We start from the raw sequence: 22,901 nt of genomic DNA on the forward strand, positions 1-22,901 counted from the left end.
GCTTTCTTCTTTATAAATTAGGTTTTATTTTTGGCAAAATTTCATATACACAAAAGCAAAGTCCTCGGCAGAAAGCCTGAACTTCTTGTATTAAAAATGGAACTTGCACAATATATAAGGACAATCTCCTCATCAAAAAACACGAAGGCTCTCAAGACTGTTAACATCTATAACCAATTGAAACTGCTAACTTGATTTTGGCTCTTGCAAACTTTTGTTTATTTATGTTCCCCTTAATTTATTTTATTTTTTGTACTCACTTTTGTCTCACTGTCCTTGTCACTCTTTCTGTTCCTCATTGTACTACCACAATGTCATCTTTTATGTGATCCCTGTTTTACTTGACTGTATGTTTAAAATGTGATAAATAAAGTAAAAAACAAAAAACAAAAACATGAATCCGATGTTATTATTATTATTGTAATTTCAAATAAGTAATATAATCGAGTTCTAAACAGGATAACTTTTCTATTCCAGATTAATTTCACAATTAATCTTAGTTTAAAAGTATTAATATATCTGCACAAAAATACTTTACTGTTCCTTTAGGTGACATCTCTAAGATGAATGGGCGTGAACTAATAGATAAAGGTAATGATGTAAGATGCAATCATGCTAGGCGAAGGAGCATTACTGATGATGTGTTTCACAGTGGTTTTTGTTTCAGTAATTAGAATATTGGTCTTGGTTGTGATCAGAGTCCCTGGGTGCGTCTTGAGGGTCACTGTGGTGCTGGTGTTCTGTTCTTGGTCTCAGTGGTCTGTAGCGTTTGCCAGAAAACACGTTTGGCCGTGCTGAGGGAGATGAAGGTACCAAGGAATTTGAAGGTTGGCACCACTGATGCAGAGGGGGCCAGGTCTGCACCGCTGCTCCTTTGTTTTCCAATCTCAAAATCTCTGTAGGCAGAGTCAGTCGTTGTATCACAGGCAAATGTGATGATGGGATGTCCAGGATGATAGTGCTGTATAGTCAGTAAAAAGCATCCTCTCAGAGCTCCTCTGGTGTTCTGTGGCATCCTCAGTGGACCACTTTGCTCTGGTAAGACTGCTGTGTGTTGAAGGTGGGAGCGAGACAGCCTGTGCTGATCTGGATAATGGTGAGACTCAAAGTTGGGGACATGGCTGGTCTGACAGTGTTATGCTATAGCTGCCTGTGACAGGACACATCTGTCTGCTATTCATCACCTCACTGAAATGTGGTGCTGGTCCCTTCTGGAGCATTTTAATGGAATTATCAGACAAATAATAACCACAAAAGAAGCTCATTAATCTGTTTTGGTGACTGAAATTCATAGTATTTTATTAGTCTGTTGCTAATAAACCACCAGGTAACTGTGTCTGTACATTAACACCACCGCTGGCTGCTAATTTAACACACCACTTAAATATGATAACTTCTCCAAGAACCCTAATTCAGTGGCAGCCAAATCAGTAATATTTAGGCTTCAAAATGCAGAGTCCAAAAACAGCGAGTGACATCATGGGTACGACTTCCATCTTTTAGATACAGTCAGGATTCAGTGCTACCTGCTGTTTGGTGACGCTGTGAAAGAAACCAACTCAGGTGCATAGCTAAAAAAAAAAAAAGAGAATAATTGAACTCCTGAGTTTATAAACTTTGTTGCAAGTGTGTGATCTTTTGCTATGAAATAAACTGATGTGCAAAAGTCTTGAGCCAACCCTCATTTCTTTATATTGTGCTTCCAAGGAGACACATGTCCTTTAAAGTTTGGAGAATTATTCCAGAAAGAAACAACAGAAAGCTGCCTCAGAGTTCAGACTGTAAAAGAATAAATCTGGTGACACATTAATTTTCTAGCTAATTATACTTGTATAAACTCTTTTTGCCTCGTACACTATATTTCCACATGTTTGCGAAATATGAAGAAATGAGGAGCTGCTCGACACGTGCACAGTTCTCCGCACTGTCTGCCTTTGGTGCATCACTCTAAAAATCTCCACAATCCACCAAACTGTCTCTGGCTGGATGGTCTGTTACAAATAAACCAAAAACAAACAAAAGGCCAAGAAATATTATACAGTAACATTTAATCATGAAAAGGTCGAGTAGAGACCATAGAGGGACGAGTGTCCATTCAAAGGGGCGCGATGGGAGGAAAATACGGCACACAGCTAAACCACAGTCTTTTAAAAAATAAAGTCAGTGCACAAATAATCTTACAAAGATTGCATAATATAAAGAAAGGTTATAAAATTTCCCAGAAATAGTGCAATTTTACCACCACCAGGAAAATAAAATAAAACCTGCCCCAATGTCGATGCCAGTCGTCTAAACGCTCCGCCGGAGAGCATTTTGGTTTTCGTCACGCGAAACGTTTTGAACTAAATGCTCTGCGGTCTGGAGGCAGGGCTCGGAGTGAAAAGAGAGCAGATGTTTCTGGATGGCTACATGTTACTGAGACACAACACACACATGCAAACAAACTCTTCATTGCACTTGGGAAAATGAATATAAAATGAGTTTCTATACAATAGTGTATATGGGACAGTCCAGAGAGGCCCACCTGTCGATACTCAGCACACACATTTAACTTAAAGCAGAGCCAGTGTTTCTACTCAGTCTGCGGACTAAAGGCTACATGTGTGCACAAACATACCCACAGGGCTTCAGTTTTCACATTTAATAAGGACATAATAGCAGAAATCCCACTCATTTCCTCCACCAAAGGTATATTTCAATGTTTCTTGTATGTAATACATCTTTACAAACACAGCTCTGACACTGAGCTCCTACTCACCTCCAGTAAAAAGCGCCTTACAGATGAATGGCAGCTACTGCATAAACACATAAATGTAACTTATCCCTGACACCTCAAAAACAGAGTCACACACACGACCGGGCTCAGGAAAGGAAATAGAATAAATGCTGGAATAAATGTTGCTGGCTGTTTTCTGAAAATTAGAAGAAATCCAAGAAAAGGTAATAACTCTGTGCTACAGAGTTGGACCACACCAACACGCCAGCAACACACAAACACACCCACACATCCTCTGTGAGCTCAGATAATCCAACTGTGAGGACTGAGTTTGTGATGTTGCTGCACAACACTTCTGTTCCAGATATCTGATCCACCCCTGTGCCGGCACATCATTCTGCAACGCTCTCAAATTAAATAAAAATACATGTACTCATGATCTGCAGAAAAATCTCCCTCCTGACTGCATTTATGATCGCTAAAGAAATAAAACAAACATCGTAAAAAGTGTCTTAAATTCCCTTTAAGCCAAAATCCTCACACCTGAATGTCATGAAAGAATTACAATTTGTCGGTTTGCTGATAGGTAGTGCACCAACAATGTTACTCCCTAGTACAAATCTACTAGATCAGAGGTGTCAAACATAATGTGAAGATTAAAAGAAGCTTTACAGCTTGGACTGCGTTTTTTGCTTAAGAAAGTAGAGTCTGACTCGTCCAGTTCCTCTGAGCCAGAGGTCACTTTACCGCCTTCTTCCTAAAGCTAGTTCTGCCCCTCCAAACTAAACTGTGCCTATAAAGTAAGGAGGGTTTTTCCTAAATATAAAACAATTTGGCACCACTTTCCCTAAAAAAAAGAACATATTTTAAATCCCTCCCCTCTTTTCATGAAATGACTGAAATAACAAGGAAAGAGAGATTTGTTAAGTAAGGTAGCATAGACTTCTTATTGCCTTTAGTGTATGTGGAGTAATTATGCTTACATGCATCGTCACCACCTAAAAATCCCATTCTGATCCAGGAGGAATCCTGGGAAAATGTGCATTTTTTCCACTGTGCAAAAAGAAGAAAAAGTAAAAAACTGGGAATTAACTAAAAGTTTCTGTTTTCATTACAGATCAAAGTCCAGGCAATGATCAGCTGGTACTTTCTTATTTTACAGACTGATTTCTTTAAGAGTTTAAACTTCTTCATACCAAATAAAAAGGCAAAAATCTGCTTTCTTTACACGTTTGTAAGGAACAGCATCAAGAAAAACTGGACCCAGAATCTAAAATGAGTTTGACACCCCTGTGCTAGAATACACGCACAAACACTATAAACAGCACAATATACACACATCAAATAAGCTAGACAGAGTTAACAAAACACAGCTGCATGATCCAAAGTGGCACCAACGTGAAACACGAGTGCTGTCAGGAGCTCCACGGAGTGGTCACTGAGTTACGAACCCTCCTCTCACCGGAGGCCAAGCGTACATTCAACATCTGTTACGAAAAGAACGCCTAAACGAGCCCCGCCTGGATCCAACGTCTAGCGCCACCTCAGAGGTCGTTCGTCTCTCTAGTGCCATGAGATGAGGGCGGAGTGCTACATGTACTGGTGTGCATATTCTACACTATATTCCTGCATCCTGCTGCCGGGCGACGCTCATCGCTCGCCCCAAAGAATCCAGCTACCACTTCTGAAAATAACCAGCCTCCTCTTTGTGAGCGTGCATGCTGAAACACTATGGAGAACCAAGGTCGGGGCGTTAAGATGAGGATGCTGCTGTAAGATGAGGGGAAGGGACTTTTTTCTTCAGCCTCAGAAGAATAAAAAGCAAACACGGTGTTAGTTTATTTTTTTGTTGGTTTTTTTAAAGGTTTAAAGAGCTGTACCATGTCTCTTTAGGCATGTTAGTAGATAGGCGTTCACTTCACAGGCTCACATCAACGACAGAGCGATTTCTGCACGTGCTACCAACACTAATAAACCAAAGATACTCGTCAGTGCCAATACGTGAGGAGGTGTGGTTCAGAGATGTGCTGCTTTGGTACCATTACGATTATGGACGGTAGTAAACAAACCAAAAAAAAAAAAAAAAACACACCCAAAGAGACGAGAAAACACATTTACAGTAACACTCCTGCTCAGGAGGACGGACGGAAAGGATCACAAAGCTTATATATATATATATATATAATTTTTTTTTTGTCATTTAACGGACTCCCTGTGAAGATAAAAAACATTAGAAAGAGGAGTAAGTGTGGCATCAGCGTGCTGAGAAAGACTGCAGGCCCCTCGGTCAGTGCGAATCAGAAAGCACCGATGGACGACAGCAACACACACATGCGCTCCCACAGGAAGAGGCCACAACAGCCCAAACACACAGTCAATCCCAGTGTATGCAAGGCCCGCCCCCTCCACCCACACAGGTCTGACGATCATTTTAAAGGCGGTGGGCGTGCAGTTTGTGGGGCAGTGCTGGCGTGAGCCCTCAGGCACTGAAGCCTGGCAGTTTCGGGTTTCTGGTCAGTTACCGGGCAGCTCCCTCTCGGGTGGAGTTCAGAGCTGGTGCACGATGCTGTCTGTGTGGTTGACCGAGACGGAGCCGTCCTGGCGCAGCCGCTGCCACTGGAAAGTTGTGCTGAGGGAGCCCACCTCGTCCTCCTCGTTCTCCTGCTCCTTGGCAAACTCCATAAACACCTGCAGGACAAAAGGAAACAAGGAAAGCTTGGAGTGAAGAATCCAGAGGTCCAGTGGAAGTACAAACTGACCGCCTGACATGTAAGCCTACCTGCTCTAAGGTGGACTGGGAGAAGTTGTACTCTTCAAAGTTGAAGGTTTGCTTGGCTGACGACACAAGGAAAGAAGATTAAGTACACGGGAGAGAGAGCAGAGCTGTGGAGGAGAAACGACGGGTCAGCGCTCACTCACCGCTCTCTAACTGGGAGAAAGACTTGGCCAGCGATTGGACGTCCTCCATGGGGATCTTGTAAACCATCAGCGTAGCAAAGCTGGAAAAACAGCACACATACATACAGAATTAAACTGGGACACACAGAGCAGTAGCACGCGTCTGTGTTTCCACAGCTCTATTTTCCATAATGCTTCCTCCTCTCTTTTTTCGCTCTTAGTTGACTTTTAGTTTTGACTCTGAATCTAATCAGTGGTATAATAAGCTACAAAAATACATATAAAAGCTCATGTTTTGCCTCATTTATTGATTTCTAACATTTTTATTTAAGCTTTTTATTTACTTCTACCCCAAAAACAACCTCGAACACCCACACGTTGAGCACAGGATATCTACTCCCAACTGTTATTTTAAGGGAAAAGTTAATTTTATTTTACTTTACGAAGTGTTTAACTTCTTAAAGCTCGACTTCCACGGTTCATTCTAACGTTTGACACAGTTTTTGTGAACAGCTGAAACTGGGTCGTTCCATTAATCATATTTTAATCACAAGCACGATTCTGTCTTTCAGTCAGGACAAAATTCTTACTCTGGATTTGATTTTTGCTTTCTCAGTTTTATAAGGTTCACTGCTTTCCTTTACAGTGTGCTGTTGGCACTCATTAAGTGTCCATCACTGTGTAGCTGAAGTGGAAGAAAGACAGGTGTTAATCAACTGAAGCCATCTACAGGAAGAAAACACTGAAGGTTTCACAGTTGGACTAGCTGCTGTGGAGTTATGTGACCGCATTCCCATCTGGTGCTCTCTTCACCGCCATCGGTGCTCGCTGGCTTTATGATCAAAAATAGGAGGATATACATTTTGGACTGCCTTTTAAAGAATTTTACAGCTTGTCCTACTGATAAACACCTTTCCCACTTTCATTCATACTGCACCAAAGTCCATCCATTCAAGTAATGAAGAGTTAAATGACTGAAAAGTTGCAGCTTTTTTCTTCTCTGGAGATATTTATGCTTTTCTATTGTGGCCACACAGATGTCTTTCATTAACTACAGCAGCATTTCTTTATCATGCAGAAACACTGAGACACACTTGAAACTGCACAAGGATTAAATGTGACAGAAAAAAGGATTTTTACCAATCCAACTCACTTAAGATCAAAATGGGCTGTAAAACGAGTCTGACATCCCTGAACTGCACACAGACACAGACAGGTCAGGGCTCACCTCTCCTGCCGAGCGGCGTGAGGGAATATTCGTAGGATCTCCTTATGCAACAGCGCCACCTGCTGGAGCCCCGTCAGCTCTTCTCTAAGTTTCACCTCCAAACTGTAACCGCGGCCATATTTTCCTTTTAAATGTTGGATGGAACCGATACATCTGCAGTAAAGAGACCAAGCATTAAGAGGCATTATGCCGAGACTCGGAAGTTTGAGAAATTATCGAGAAAGCAACTGTGAAGCGAACCTCAGCTGCCCAGAAACCATGATGGCGACGCGGTCGCACACAGCCTCGGCTTCCTCCATGTAGTGAGTGGTCAGGATGGCTCCGCGCTGACGGTTCTTAAAAGCGGCTCGCATGGCCCTCCTACACGAAGGAAACGCTTCTTTTAACGGTAGCATTGCTTATGAAATTAAACACATTATTTGGCAGTGAAAGAAAAGAAACATTTATTTGAGAGAACTTCAGCGCTTCACATTTGAAACAAGAAAAAGGCAGAAAAATGCTTCTGTAAGGAAAACATCGTCTCACCACATGCGCTGTTTGGACTTTGGATCCATCCCTGAGGAAGGCTCATCCAGTAAGACGATCTGAGGATTCCCGATCATGCTCAAGGCAAAGCACAACTGCAGACATACAACACAATAATATCATACAAATACTGTAAAACTATAACAGAAAAGATTCGAAGTACCTCATGTGTTTCATGACAGAACATACATTTAAGGCTTTTACATTTGAAGTGAGACGTTTAAACGTCACTGCCGCGAAAAATAAAATGAAACTTAAAAAGCTAAAATATTCTGACTCGTTAGGAGTAAAACGTCGATTTTGCTGTTAACGCCAACAGGTTTCTGATAAATACTTTATTATCAGGCAGGATAAACACAGCATTAACATTATAATCGAGCAGACTAATAGGCAAGCCGAGGGTCTCCTCACCTTCCGCTTGAGTCCTGCAGACAGAGTCTTGGCTTGTTTGTGTAAGTGGTCCTTCAGCTCCAGAGCATTCACCACACTGACAGCAACGGCAGACACACAACAACCGTTATTAGCTTTACACTCTCTCTCTCTCTCTCGAAAAGATTTAAAGATCTACATCATCTTTGACTGTCTGACTGTTAAAAATAGAAATCACTGTGGTCAAACGTCAGGGGGAAACCGGTACTGAGGATGAGACCGAGACTTTACCGTTTGATGATCCCCGGCACGTCCTCTCCTTTCAGGCCTTTAATGGCGGCGTAGATCTCCAGATGCTCCTGCAGAGTGACCCGAGGCCACAGAGGGTTCACCTGTGGACAGTAGCCCACGTGCTCCAGAGGATTGTCCACTGAGCGAAACTCAGTGCTGTAGTCTCCCAGCAGCACCTGGACCAAGACGAGCAAAGATTCAGAGTGTTTTCTTGGTTTAAACACATGAGTAACATGACTGAAATTATTAAATAAACAGACCGAGGAATGCTTCAGTATCATCCTACTGTACCTGGCCTGCAGTGGGGTCAGTGTCACCTGCCAACATGTGCATGATGGTGCTCTTTCCTGCTCCGTTGGGGCCCAACAGTCCAAGAACTTCACCTGAGGAAACAGCAGGGTAGGATTCAGACTGTGGGTGAAGTCGGCCGGTTGGGAACCACGCAGCATAAGAAAAAGCAGCAAGACTAAGCGTACCTTTACGGACACAGAAAGAGACGTTCTTTGTGGCCAGCTTCCTCTTCTTGCTTAGAGAAAATCCTTCTCTCCTGCCCTTGTACTGCTTCTTCAGGTTACTCACAACCACGACCGGTTTCTAAACAGACACAGAAAAGACAGAAAAAGGAGCAAAATGCCTTCAGATCACCGACGAGAAACAAAACACTAAAGATGCCTGGCTAAATTAATCTTTATTACACCTTGACTCTTCAACAGGGACCAGGGACTTCAACAGCATTCTTAATTTATGTATTGTAAACATTTACCTCTTCACAGGACTGACAGCTGAGGGCCTCTTTGACTCTGGCCCTTTCCATCTGGACATCTTCGTCTTCATTCTGGCCTTCTTCTAGGTTCCTCTCCACCTTGGCCTTGGACTGGGATGAGATCCTGTGAACATTTTAAAAGAAAATTAGGTCTGCTGCATTTAATGTAGGCATCAAAACCTATATGTTTTTACTGCAGTAAAACGGTTGCGACCACATTTTGTTCAGGGATCTGGGTAACTCCAAAAGCCTCACAAACTTTTCTACCTTTATCAAAACAATAAACCTCAGTATAAATAAACCAGAGGTTCCTGTAATCAGAGTTATGAAAGCGATCATCACCTGCAGAGCTGATCATTTTTCATCGTCCTTCCTCCAGAATGGATCTCCAGCCAGCGAAGCAGGAAAAGCAGAACGATGCACTGGAGATAAGGCTGAGCACAGACACACAGTTACAGTTAAATACAGTTCTGACATTTGTTTATCACATTTTTCCCCCACGTTATGAAATATGATACATACAGCTAAAACTGAAATGAGCAGGTTCTTCCACAGGAAGTTCTCCTCGTAGACAGTCGGGAGGAAGGTGGCCTGAGAAATGGAGAAATGCTCTCAAACATGACTCCAATAACGGCCTCAGCCCCAATGATATATGATCGTGTATTTATTTGAAAAACACAGCTGTATGCTTGACAGAGAAAGCAGCTGTTGCCCTGAGCTCCTACCTTGGTGATGCAGTTGAGACAGCCCATGAGAGGGTACAGCGGGTTGAACAGACACAAGACGTTGTGCAGGGTTCTTGTCAAAGCTGGATTGTTGTTTACGAAGGACAACTGAACCACCGAGGCTGACACGACGCACACCTGAGGTACAAGCAATTTATTTTTAATAAAGGTTTCAATCTAAAGCAGTTTTGTTGTCATGTGAAGAACAAAGAAAAGAAGAAGAAAGAAGAAGAAGAAAAAACAGCAGCAGCAGGCTTGTTCAGGATCACATGTTTGAGTCTCACCATCATGGAGATGACAGAGAAAAAATCCCTGTTGCTTTGGACTCGGGCGAAGCCGAAAGACGACACATAAGTGAAGAGAATCATGGCTGGGCTGAAGCCAACGGTGCAGAGAACCTAAGGCGGGGCAGAAGCCATGAGATGAAGTCACGTATGTGTTGTATTACAGAGGAATAAAGTCTTTAAGCAGCTGGACGCACCACCGCAGAGAGGTTGCTGGAGTTGAGCAGGTTTCCGGTGTGGAAGGAGAAAAGGATGATGGACATGAAGGACAGGATGAGGTAATAGAACGGGATGTCCACCGCTGCCTGACCGCACCAGTACGCTGACGGTACGAGACCAGAGATGCGCAGAGTTGAGCGACACTTTATCTGCAAAGGGGACAAAACCCCCAAAACAAAACACAGAAGTGACGAGAAATGTGACTGTGTGGCCCGATGTTCTCACTGTACCAGACAACGTTTCTTTTTCCCTCTAAATCTTTTGTTGAAAAGATGAATCTGTTTTAGTCTCTGTGACTAACTGGTTACCTCTCGGTCTCGAGTGTGGTCCATTGCAAAATATGCCGGCATTCCAGCTGCCAGCATTCCCAGTATGATCGCCTCTATGTACACCAGCGCGTAGGATGTAGCATCAGGGATTTGCTGATGGGCATCACAAAGGGAAAGTTTAGTGTCTTGGAAACGACCTCTGTTATCTGACTCTATATTTGTCAAAGGCACTCACATATTCAAAGGGTTTGGTCCACGTTCGGATCTGCCCGGTCCCATTCAGACCTCTTAGGAGAGCATTGCTCAGTATATTGACGGTCATGGGCAGGGAGTGAACAGTCGTGCTGTTAAATGCAACGCTGTATCTGAAACCCTGTTAACAACACATGAAACAAAGTGTCAACAGCATCATGAACTCAGCACTCCATCTAAACAGAAAGCTCTCAGTTAGAGGAGCCAGCAGCCCTCAAACAAAGAGCACTTTGGCTGCAACACGAGCACCGTGACACATTAAATGTAGGTGGAGGTGCTCCAGTTTCATCTAATCTGATATCAGTAATTAAATTCAATCTATGCAATATTAAAGTGACCTTGCTGGATCTTGTTACGTTGATGGCAGCGCTGTGGGGAGCCGCCGCCATGTAGTCGCTCTGCTTCATCATTTCCACTTTGATGTCCTGAGACTCGATGTTGTGGATGAAATCGGAAATATCAGAGCCTGTAGGTACGAAAAAGGCACGGCTAAAATCATCCATACAACCATTTTCTGCTGCGTCACAGGGGCAGCGGTCCAAGCAGAGATGGGCAGACCTCCTTCGACATAATCTGAGTTTGTTGCCACTCAGCGTGAGCCCAGACACCCCTCAGAGGAAGCTTAATCAGCTTGCAACTATAAAACTGCATCATGTAGAAGCTCATACGTGTCAATAAAAACAATTTAAATCAACATCAAGGAGGTCGGTTAAATTACACCCACGGGACATATTGTAATGATTATGGTTAGTGGGATATTTCACACTCGTGCAGAAGTGCGATGCTTCATCACAGTGTTTACATCATGTTGTGCTTTGTGATAGAGCTGAGATCTCGAGTCTTATTCAGGGAAAAAACCCACTGAAAGTGAAACAAGCCTTTTAACTCAGTTACACAGAAACCGTCAGGCTGCCGTGTTTGTATCTGTGACACTCACCAGTTGAGTTCTGAACCAGGAGGCTTGTGGCGTATCTCTGGGGCGCCTGGTTCCTCCTCAGGAGGTAAATTGGCAGAAATTGGCGGTCTGAGGAGTGAATCTGGATGTTTCCTGTGGCCAGCGACAAAACCAGGACTGCAGCCACAAACACCAGGAACAAGGCCAGACTGGAAGAGGAGGAAGGGGGAGGTTAGGGTCAGGAAAGTCTCGATAAATGGGAGGAATAAAGCCTCAAAACACATCCCTATTTCTGTGACTGGACAAAGAGGCAGAAAACTATGGATGTCATTCAGTTCTTTAACTCTAAGCTACAGGAGCAGATGGAGCATGTGTGTCCATCATATGACAGATTAACATACAAACAACAAAAACAAACAACATGTATTGTATTAAGGTAATAAATAAGAAGCCCGGTTTACCCATGATATCTTCAAAATAAAGAAATTGGCTAATAAAGTAAAATAAGGAGAACACTCACGTGTAAATGAAGGCCTTCCTCTCCCGGCGCATGTTGAGCATGTGCAGCCACGCCACGGTGCTGAACTGCTGCCGCCACAGGGCGTGACCCGTCACAACGTCCGACTTTGTGTCGGAGAACGTGAGCAGCCTCTGGTCCGTGTCGTCCAGGGAGGCGGTGTCGCACTCGTCGTCCGCCTGCTCTCGATTAAACACGCTGTAGTCTGAAGACATGAAACGACTTTTACTCAACACCAGAGCTCCTGCAGACTTTTTCCATTCGAAAAACTGAAATCAGCAGCAATCTTCAGTTTGGCGACACACTCACCAGCCTGATCCACTTCAGCCTCTGCCTCCAAACGTAGAAAAACATCTTCCAGCGTTGTCATGGAAACACCATAGTTGACTATTCCCAGTCTGGGTTGAGAGTCGAGCTCCGAGAACAGGCCTACGAAAGATGAATTCAGGACCGCTCAGCGCGCTGCGTGGCTCACAGTCAAAGCTGAATCATGACTGAGTCATACTCTATTTTTAAAATACTGTCTGGATATTTTTAAAGGATATTAAAGAAACCATGAAGGCCAGGAGTAAGTAAACTTTCCCCTTTGAGCAGGAACAACTGCTCCAGTATCACTCTGCTCTGCCCCAGTGCAGATTCAGAGGTTCAAGAAATTGCTTTATTTGCAGTCGATTGCTTCGGAGTTATGATTTTTAAAAACATTTTTATACAATGCACAATGTCAAAGCAAGGCAGGTAAACCAAAAACTGCTGATGGGCACATTTAGGAGTACATGTGTGTGCACAGCTGCATGCGTGTTGCTACAGAAAGCAGGCAGCTATCAGAGAATCAGGTCAGGATAAATGTGCAAAAACGTGACCCGACTGTAAACTAAAAATATAATCAGTACAATTTAATGCTCAAAAAACAAACACGCACAAAGGAAACCTCTGTATGGTCGACTCGTGTCATGATTTTTTTTAAATGTGACCGACGGACGTTCCTGTGAATCGAACCTGGGAACGTGTCCATGCTCTCGAAGGGCAGAGTGAAGGTCAGCTCCGCCTCGTGCTGTCGGGATAACTTGGCTTTGGGAACGTGCTGCTTAACCAAAGACGTGATCTTCTCTGCGTCACATGCCTCGCTGATAGACATTCTGCAAAGGATGAAGAAAAACATCTAAATCTAGTTCGATAAAGACGCCCGTGGTTAATACACGTTCTAAACTCAGCAATAACAAAAACAATCGAATTAATTATTCCTTTTGGGTTCTTGTAAGAGTCAATGAAGGGGTCCTTGCCTTAGATGATAGCCCACACCGCACTTGATCTTGAGATACAGAGAGGAGCCAACACACTTCAGCTGACCTTGAGAGATCACAGCTTTGCGATCTGCAGAAACAAACATTCAAAAAAAATAAATCAGACATGTTTTCAACTCGCGTGGAGATAAACCTTTGTTCTCATATGGGTCGAGTATAAAACTGGAGCTGCTGCTCGGTTACATAAAGCTGTGCTGGTGTTTTCTGCTCGCCTCTGCACCTTGAATCTCACTCTTGAAATTCTCCTGCAGCAAGGAAGGCAACTCAGCGCTGACCTCATGATGAATAACATCACCAAGCTGGAGCATATGTCAGCAGCATACTTTAAAATATGCATACACAACAAACCTGAGTGAAAACTGTTCATCCGGTCAAACGGTTTTATTTTAAACATCATCAAGAAAAGACGGAAAATTTTCTGCAACACCAGCTCCTGATTAAAATATTGATCAAGCTAGAAGATCCTGAGATACCATCATCCAGGATAAGAATAAAGCACAATTTCTGGTCTATATTTCCAGTCCAAAGTGTGGGTTTGTGTATCTTACACAACAAGGAGCATTCGTACCAGCAAGGATGTCTGCCTCGTCCATGTAGTGCGTGCTGAGCACAGTGACTCTGCCGGCCCGGCGACTCTTCAGCAGAGACCACACCTGGTGCCTGGAGTAGGGGTCCATGCCGGCCGTGGGCTCGTCTAAGAGCAGGATCTGACAGAAACAACCACAAACTCACGTTATCCAAGAAGGACTGGTGTCTGGATTCGAAAAATTGAAGTAAGATTGCGCACAGGTACCTTTGGATCTCCTAGGATGGCGATGCCCACAGACAGTTTCCTCTTCTGGCCTCCGCTCAGATTCTTGGCCTGAGCCGTCATGATCTTCTCCAGGTCCAGGTCCTTCAGCACCTTTGTGACCTGTCAGAGAAGGAAACATCACACTAAGGCTCAACAAGCACAGCTTTTTAAACAACCTCAAGAATGTCACATATTCTCCTGCTGAAAGCACTAATGCACATACATGAAAACTATGACACCAACATGCTCTGGAGTTTAGCCACCTTCCACAACTTTCTATGAAATCTAAATCTTAAGGAAAATAGACGCAGACCCCATCCGTGTGTCATTTTTACTTTTTAAACAGTGGATTTAAAGACCTTCTAGAAGCAAGTCTCACAACTCTGCAGTCATCTTTACAATAAATTTGATGTTCCCATCTAATTTAAAGCATCATCACTTACTGGATATATTAAACTGTATGAATAGAATCACCAAAATGTGGCAAATTTGTTCACAAAGAGCGCTTTTTCTTATACATACTTCTAACTTATACTTCAACTACATCGGCGCTTCATTAATTAATCTCGGGGTCTTCAGTCTAACCCCCCAGAGCACTGAACAAATGTCAGTCTGATGATTAGCAAAGAACATTTCTAATCTACCTACAGCTTTGCTGTGGAAACCACAGATTAGGATGATAAGAAGACGTTTGCTACCACACACCCTGAAATTATAGGAAATGAAACTACTGTGTGTTTGTGCATATGCCAGTGCAGCAACGTGATTGGCTGATAGTTTCCTGGTTTCTGTGGGTTATTAGCTCTGTGGTGATAGGTTTCATCAGCTAAAGATGAAAAGAGATTTCTTCTCAAGATTCGCAGCCACTGTTCAAGTTTCTTCTTGCCGTCGAGTTTAAGCACATTTGGTTTATAAGAACTACAAATCACCTTTTAACGTCGATCAACCCTGGTGTCGAAGGTTGTCACCGGTAGGTTTGATGTCATGTTTCAAATGTATGTTTTAACTTTGATAAATGTCAGAATGTTTCAGACTTTGCACTGCGGGAACATTTCGATTGTCACATTTACCTCGGCGTCGATGTCTGCTCGTGGGATCCCTTTGATGGCAGCAAATATCCTCAGGTGCTCCTCCACCGTGAGCACATCAAAGATGATGTTGAACTGAGGGCAGATTCCCACCAGCTGCTTCATTTCGGACGCGTCGGCAATCTCTGCCACAGGCGAGCCGTAGATGGTGGCCGTGCCGTTCGTCGGCGGGCAGATCCCACACAGGATGTTCATGAGGGTGGACTTTCCAGCCCCGCTGTGTCCCAGCAGAGCTGTAATCTGTCCCTCATAGATGTCAAAGGTCAAACCTGAGAAGGAGAGGTAAAGAAACAGGAGGAGATACGGGATGTTATTTCAGTCCATTGTAGGAATGTGGAAAAATATCTAATCTAACCATGTAAATCAGGCTTTCTGCTTATTACTGCGGTTGGATCTTTAGCCCACATTATACAGCACCTTCACATGACTCATGCTGTAACCTTGAACAACATGTATAATCATAGAAAAGCACTCACCCCTCAGAGCCTCCACCACGTTGTCCTTTTCTTTGTACACTTTGCGGATGTTATTGATGCTGTTGGAAACAAAACGAGCGAGCAATGAAGAAACAGTGAAACTGAAAGGAGAGAAGCGTAAACACAGCAGCAGAGTCAGTTGAAGAGCAGCTCTCAGGTTACAGGCTGGACCTCCAGGCTCTCCTCAGCTGATGCTACAGCTGAGCCTAACGCTGATCTACCCGAAGCTCTCAGGGCCTCCATCTCTCAGTCCTCTGAATCCATACTTTTAGTAAAGGTACTCTGTGAGCACTGACATAAGAATAAAATGAAATATTGGTAAGTTCAGGCTTTTACCGGATGGCTTCTTTCCCTCTGAACTCGGGAGAAACCGGCTCGATAGACTCGTCCCCACCAGGAGCGCCGTTCAGCTCAGTGTCGTACACCGAGCTCACCTCAACATAGCGCTTTCTGTGTTTGGACCAATAGGACGGCTTCAGGAAGTAAACCAAGGACCTCCGCATTCCAAACTCACCTGCGTATCAGAAAATCATCATGAAAACAAAATGAAAACACAAAACAAACAGAACTGCTAACCCAATCAGCTTCGACCAGCAGTGGGGCGATTTAATGCTGCAGTCAATTAAAGCAGCACGATCAATGTGGTGTAACGCTAATTGAAGTACAGATGGATCTGCAGAGCAGTGCTGCACACACTCAGTGGGTGAAAAGGGAAACATCTGACAGTTTATTTCCTTTTTTTTTTTTTGGAAGTTAAGCTTTTAATGAAGAATCAGCCTCAGTACAGCTGCAGGGCAACGTTCAGTTTGCAACATTTTATGAAACTGTTGAAACAAATATGATTTTTTGTCTGTCCCCATCTCACAGCGTCGTAGCAACAGTCGTCTCAAGGCACTTTATATTGTAAGGTAAACACAACATTTAGGAGAAAACCCCAACAATCAGGTGACCCCATCTGAGAGACCGGTTGGGTAAAAACGAGTGTATCAACATGTCAATCATAGCATAGCCCCACCCTAAATCCTCCCCTGCTTCCTGTCGTTTACAAATCAGGAAAGCTTTATTTTTATGACTCGCAGATTAAGACAAATACAGGTGTATGTGCAGAAGTCAGTTTAGATTGTAGATTAGACACATGATAATGGAAGAGTGACAGTTTATTTCCCACTCGCTGCACAGCACACCGCTGGAGGGCTTTTCAAACTTGCTGTGGGATCTCAGCTTGTTCTTTTCCTCAATGCCCAAAAGCTTCTACTGATCTGTAGCGCAAGACATGTTGAGGAGGTCATTTTAACCATTTAAATCAGCTGTGTTGGACCAAGGACACGTCCGAAACCTGCAGGACACCGGCCCTCGAGGCCTGGAGTTCCCCAATCCTGAACTAAAGAGAAAATTCAAATGGTTCCTGAAAATTTTACATTTTTGGCCTTATGACACATGGGGGAATAGAGGGTAAACACTGTGTATTTTCAGCTGTTTTGCTACTATGTAAAAGATAAAAAGGTGACTACAAAAAACACACTTTTACTAAATTAATAGCTGCTGGATTTGTTCTGGCAAAAACCAGTGTTTGACCGCACTGAGTTCAAATATTTTTGCACTTACCAGGCAGCACCTGGTCCAGGTAGGTAGCCAGCAGAAGATAAAGGATGCAGTCCACAACCAGCATCAGCAACGGCACGTACAAAGGATGAGGCCCGTTAGTTAGAGAAGAAAATACAGCACCGTCTCCCTGTGCCTCCAAGTAAACAACCTAAAATAGATATTAGACAAATACGCACTGAGATCAGCCTCGGTGGCATCTACTGCACAAAGCTTCATCTTTCTGAAAAATGAAGGCTGGAAAACTGCAGAGATTATATTGACATTTCTAGCAAGCTGCAAAAAGAACCTAATATCACTTATGATGCAATTAATAGAAAAATGATCTAAATTAATTCAATTAACAAAAACAGGATCAACACTGAGGTGAGAGAGGACTGCAACAAGCTGCTATTTAATTTATTCCAGAAGGAGAAAAGTACTCCAGAGGAGACCAGAGCGTGTTTGTACCTGTGCAATGCCGATGGAGAAGGCACTGGGCGACAGCAGGCACAGAAGCCACACCAGCGGCTGTGGGAAATCCTTCACGAGGACGGTGAAGAGCGACAAGCAGCCAAACACCACCGTCAGCATGGATCCCACCGTGCTGGCAAACTTGGGCTTCTTAAACAGCGGAGTCAGCATGAAGGAGAAGAAGATCTGTGGAACAGAGTCAGGATATGGATGAGAGGAACGAACGTTCACTACTAACAACACAAAGGCTGGAATCAAATAGCCACAGCTATATGTTATTTCTTTATTTCTTTGCTTTCCCTCCATCCCAGCTCTACTCACTGATGATATTCCATACAGGAATATGAGGAAAAAGATGACAAGGAAGTTGCTGTTAGGAAACAACGCTGTGTACGTCGCGATGATGGCCATCAGGATGGACATGGTGGTCACCAGAGCAGCGTACAGGAGGCCCCATGATAACCTGTCAAACCACACGTACACATGAACGTGAGTTTCTTTGGTCCGAGTGTCCGAATGTGCAGCGGCCGAAGCCGTTTCTCCTCACCAGAAGGCTGTGTCGTAAAGCCCCATCATGGTCATGGTGTCTTTGAGACGATGCTCTTTCTCAGCCGCCACGTTGACGATGAGGAAGGTGACGAAGGGCGTGAAAGCCAGGACCAGGTAGATGGAGATGAGGGCGTGGGGGAACTTCTCAACCTCCACAGAGCCGGGCTGACCCATCATCACCGCCTTCAGTTCGAGCTCGCTCAACACCGAACGTTTTGTCTGCATCTGAGCACAAAAGATGATAAAAGAGTTTAAAACTTTTTTCAGTAACGTAGTCAAAGAAAATCCATGTGTGAAAAATGCAGTTCAAATGTCCGAAATTCAACAGCAGCTGAGCTTCAGCCTGTCTCACCTGAATAATGGCTGCGTCGATCAGAGACTGGAGGTGAATGAAGCCGGAGTACCAGTAATTTGCAGCCCTGCAGTTTACAGAGCTCGACAAGCAGCTGGCTGCAGGAGACGAAGCAACGACAGCAATCAATCAAAATGTATTTGTAAAGGACCTCTGTTAAAGGTGATTCAATATAAATCATAACAAATAATATACAATGACCATCAATATAGAGTAGATTAGAAAGATGAAACATCACAGCAATAAAATAACATTTAAACTAGTTTTTCAATAAAATAATACAAGGAAAGATTAAACAAAAGTAAATGATCTAAAAATCTAATATAGTAAAAATAGAATAAATATACTTTAAGTCCAAAAAACTAAAGTAAATGTGTAAGAATCAATATAAGTCCAGGCTAAAAGTTTGAAGATTTCAACACTTCTGTTTTAAATTTGATCATTTCTGTATGAAATATAAAACAACACCACAGCACGTCACACATCAGCTCTAAGAGGGAATCATCTCTTTTACAGTTCTGTTCATCTCTTCCTCCACTCCATGCGTTCTTCCATCTTTTTATATTCCTTCATACCAAAAGAGCTACAAGTCAGGATCCAGAAAGCTGAAGCATGTTTAAGGTTTAAATCGACTTTTTCTCTCCCTTCAATGTCTGATTAATGGAGAGGAAACGCTTTCAGATGTTCTGGGTGACAGCCAGATCCAGTGTTGATAGTTCCCGCTTATTTTCCCTTCAACATCTTCATAATAACAAATTATTAGTCCATGTTACGTTCCCCTAAGTGTCCAGGTGAAGCAGGGAGATTAACAAAAAGTGGGTTTAAAAAAAAAAAGGAGCTAAAAGGAGGCAAAACTAAAGGAAAACCCAGAAGTTGGCCACTAAACAAAATAATAAGTCACCAACGCCCAGGAGTAAGCAGCCTTTAACCCTTAAAAAAAACAAAAAAGAAAACTCCAGCAGTAGAAGGGCGGCACCTACAGATGGAGAAAGAGCAAGACGCACTCACCAGGGCAAAAAAGAATAAGTACCAATCACAGCAGAGCATTGCTGCGCCCTGCCAGGGCTACAATGATAACTCATTTAAGGATTTTACCACCAAGATCATGTGCAATGCCCCCACTGACTGCTGTTTCTTTTAAACCAGCACGAGTACTTTAAACGATTCATTATGGAGGTTTTTTTTACACCAAAGGACTCTTTCAAAGGCAGTTAGCAGCACATCTGAAGATGTATGCAAGTCTACAACACAAATGAGCTTCTGATCTGTCACTGTGAGGGAAGTGTAGAAACTTTGTACCCATTTAAAATAAAGTTGAGCCAATCCATAAAAATAAAGCGGGAGAAAGTATAATAGTTTCAATAATTAGGCTTTACCAATAGACTCTGTGTAGTCACTGGGTAAAGGCAGCTGGTTGTGCGGGAAACGGAGTTTGTAAGATGTGGCCGAGCTGTCCATGAACACGACGCCAACGTAGCTGGAGGGCTCGTAGAGGCTGGCGTTCTCCAGATCCTCCTCACTGGAGAACATCTCCAGACGATCCTGCATAACTGAAGGAGGGGAAAAAATGCTCGGTTTGCTCTTTTCGAGCCCTCTGCACAAACCTAACGGACACAGAACCCCGCAGATGGTTTTCAGACTTACGCATATTCTGAGCCACCTCTTCCATGATGTAAGTGGTGATGTTACTGATTGGTGTGTAGCCGAGGCCTTTGAAGAAGTGGCTGTCACTCTCCAGCTCTGTCGTGCTGATGCCGCCATAGTAAACATGAGGATTCAGGGTGCTGATGAGTATCAGGAGCCCCAACAGGAGCAGAGGGAGGATCAATTCCTGCACAGACAGGGACACAGAAGGAATGTGAATAGTTTGCTCAGTAAACCCTGATATCCCCCAGGTCAGATCAGATATAGCATCGTCTCTTAAATATGTTTTCTTGTGTATGTCCAAAGCATTACAACCCAAAGTTGGTGAAAATTCATGCTCTGTGGGACAGGAAATGAATTTACAGGTACATTTTAGTGAGAAAAGACATTACTTTCACTGATGACTGCATGCACGCAGCGGCTCTAACTGCAAAACCAAACCGCGAGATAAAAAAAGAAAAAAATTATATTCCTATTGATAAACAACCTGTAAGGCTGAACTCAGAGGGGGGCATGTCAAGAGTTTGAGGCTTGTGGTAGACAGTACCAGAGAAGAGAGATGATTATGTAGTGTGAAGCATGTTCTAGGTAATTTGGCATCATCTGTGTACAAAACTCAAACTAAATATGGTGTCAACATTTTCTTCTCCCAACTAAAGCTCAAGTTTCCTGTTGAACAACTACACTTCTCACAAAAACACTGCAACAGATTACTAGATTCTAAAAATGTAGAACAAATCCAGTCTTTGGGGTAACGGCGGGTCTGTGAGTGAAATAAACAGGCTGTATTATTCACAGCGGAGCTTAGGGCGGCCCTGACTGCTGTTGAAGATGGAGGCGGTCCCAGAGAGCTCCAAGTCAAAAGAAAAGCTGATACACAGGCACATAAAAAATGCATAGACGCAACTTAAAGCCGAATAAAAAATGCATGGGCTAACAAAGCAGAAATAGAAAGCAGAAAGAAGCAATGGAGTGGCTTCAACTTTTAGCGACTTTTAGCACACAGGCGTAAAAACACGACCTTTTCAATGACTTAGTGACACAAGCCGAGACTTCCCCAGAAACCAGAACACACCTCGACATCAGGCTGCTAGATTATGGTAAAAATCGCATGTTTCAGAAACTCTGGAAACATTAGTTATTTATTGGATTTATGGTAAATGGCCTGTATTTATATAGCGCTTTACTAGTCCCTAAGGACCCCAAAGCGCTTTACATATCCAGTCACACACACATTCACACACTGGTGATGGCAGCCACATTTAAATAAAATGTTTCTGCACCTGCAGGCTCTGCTGCTTGGTCCTCCATTTGATGAGCAGATTCTTGTAGAGAAGACTTCTCGTTTGGTTCCAGACTCCAGCGTCTCTTCTGTACATGGGCTGCATGCTCCCAGCATTCCTCATGTGGATAACGTACGGACGAGAGGTCCTCTCACTAATCCTGGCCTCAGCTACAAGGGACATAGATGGCAGAGAAGAAATTAAAAGCCCCGGACATTATGCACTCGAGCAGGAGGACTTAAGACAGTGAATCAATACAGCAAGTCTGCAGTTATCCCGCAGACTGACGCTTTATTTCCCTCTAGCATCTTAAAGGCTGCTTTGCTTTGTGATGATGAAAGGATTAATATTAAACTTTCAGCTCGTTCTGACTCCAAACTGCTGCAAAAAATATTAAATTCTCAGGGGGAGGATTCATGTATGTGACCTGGAGGCAGTTACTTTAAGGATGTCTGTTCAAACTGCAACATATTCTGATGATTTAGGTTTCCCAAACTTTGTTTACATTTTGGATGTTTTACCATCTAACTCTTGATTTTCTTTATGAATGTAAAATCCAGTGACGTGGTGTTTATGTGTTCGTTACGTTACTGGTCTGCACAAATACTGCTGACTGAAGTGCTGCCTATCTGGGTCTTTTACAAAAGATTTCTGACAACAAGAGCATCATGTTGGTGGTTACAAATATATATAGTTATAGGAAATTATTTATTTTTTCCCTGACTGATTCATACAATAAACTTTCATTTGAAGGACTTTCCGCTCTGCTTAGAGTTTGCTGCAGTAATATATAGTATTATATATTAGTTAACTAACAGAGACCCAGTATCGGTGTATACAGGTGTACTATGACACCTGTCAGAAGTTTCTAATAAAGCAAATTAAACCCGCTTTCCTTGTTTTCGCCAACAGCGCTCCGATGTTAGCTACAACTGGCGCTAACCTGCTACCTGCTGATATTTCCATATGCTAAAGAAGAAGAAAAAAATCAACAGACATTAGCGTCGCCGCTTCGTCCTCACCCGGACCGGAAAACAGGACAGGCGTAGGCAGCTGAGTGAGCTAGCCTCTTCACAGAATTAACCGCGGCTGATTGAGTGTATTTTTCTAATCTGACGCGCTGAATGGCAACACAGGCACACGGAGCAGCATCGAGCTAACAGGCTACAGCTGCCAGCGTGTGTACGCCGGGCTAAAAACACGTCCGCTCCAGAAAAACAAGCACAGCATACTCACGTATGAAATACATTAAGACATATCCTTCCTCAGCTCGCGATTTAACGGCATTACATTACAGATTTTATTTTGTAAGTATCAGGTAAACACCCCCTTAAACGAGCTGGTTTCTTGCGTCTCTACTTCCTTCTGTCAGATGCAACGCCCCGAAATGTGATGTCGGCCAATCAGAT

The 22,901-nt window shown here is 43.3% G+C and overlaps 1 protein-coding gene across 1 annotated transcript; it reads right to left on the reverse strand.

Moving 5' to 3' along the window:
- Positions 1–1,196: 1,196 nt before the first annotated feature.
- abca5 (ATP-binding cassette, sub-family A (ABC1), member 5) lies at positions 1,197–22,864 on the reverse strand. Its single transcript, XM_086304546.1, has 38 exons — positions 22,729–22,864; positions 21,493–21,662; positions 20,210–20,396; positions 19,942–20,115; positions 18,566–18,663; positions 18,212–18,438; positions 17,986–18,127; positions 17,662–17,850; positions 17,215–17,362; positions 15,946–16,123; positions 15,610–15,668; positions 15,116–15,402; positions 14,046–14,165; positions 13,821–13,959; positions 13,232–13,322; positions 12,948–13,087; positions 12,261–12,380; positions 11,955–12,156; positions 11,477–11,643; positions 10,878–11,005; positions 10,523–10,660; positions 10,327–10,440; positions 9,997–10,167; positions 9,800–9,913; positions 9,516–9,653; positions 9,313–9,381; positions 9,133–9,224; positions 8,791–8,914; positions 8,504–8,621; positions 8,319–8,410; positions 8,028–8,203; positions 7,779–7,854; positions 7,368–7,462; positions 7,083–7,202; positions 6,843–6,995; positions 5,636–5,715; positions 5,496–5,551; positions 1,197–5,404 (listed from the first exon to the last, which is right to left on the reverse strand). Exons 1-38 carry the CDS (start codon positions 22,739–22,741, stop codon positions 5,264–5,266), a joined length of 5,046 nt encoding a protein of 1,681 aa, XP_086160672.1. The 5' UTR covers positions 22,742–22,864; the 3' UTR covers positions 1,197–5,263.
- Positions 22,865–22,901: the final 37 nt, after the last annotated feature.

This window comes from Aulonocara sp. 'chitande type north' Nkhata Bay, linkage group LG8, assembly GCF_057382095.1.
Source record: "Aulonocara sp. 'chitande type north' Nkhata Bay isolate Kocher_YH1m ecotype deep benthic linkage group LG8, A_spYH_male_GT1.1, whole genome shotgun sequence".
NCBI lineage: Eukaryota > Metazoa > Chordata > Actinopteri > Cichliformes > Cichlidae > Aulonocara > Aulonocara sp. 'chitande type north' Nkhata Bay.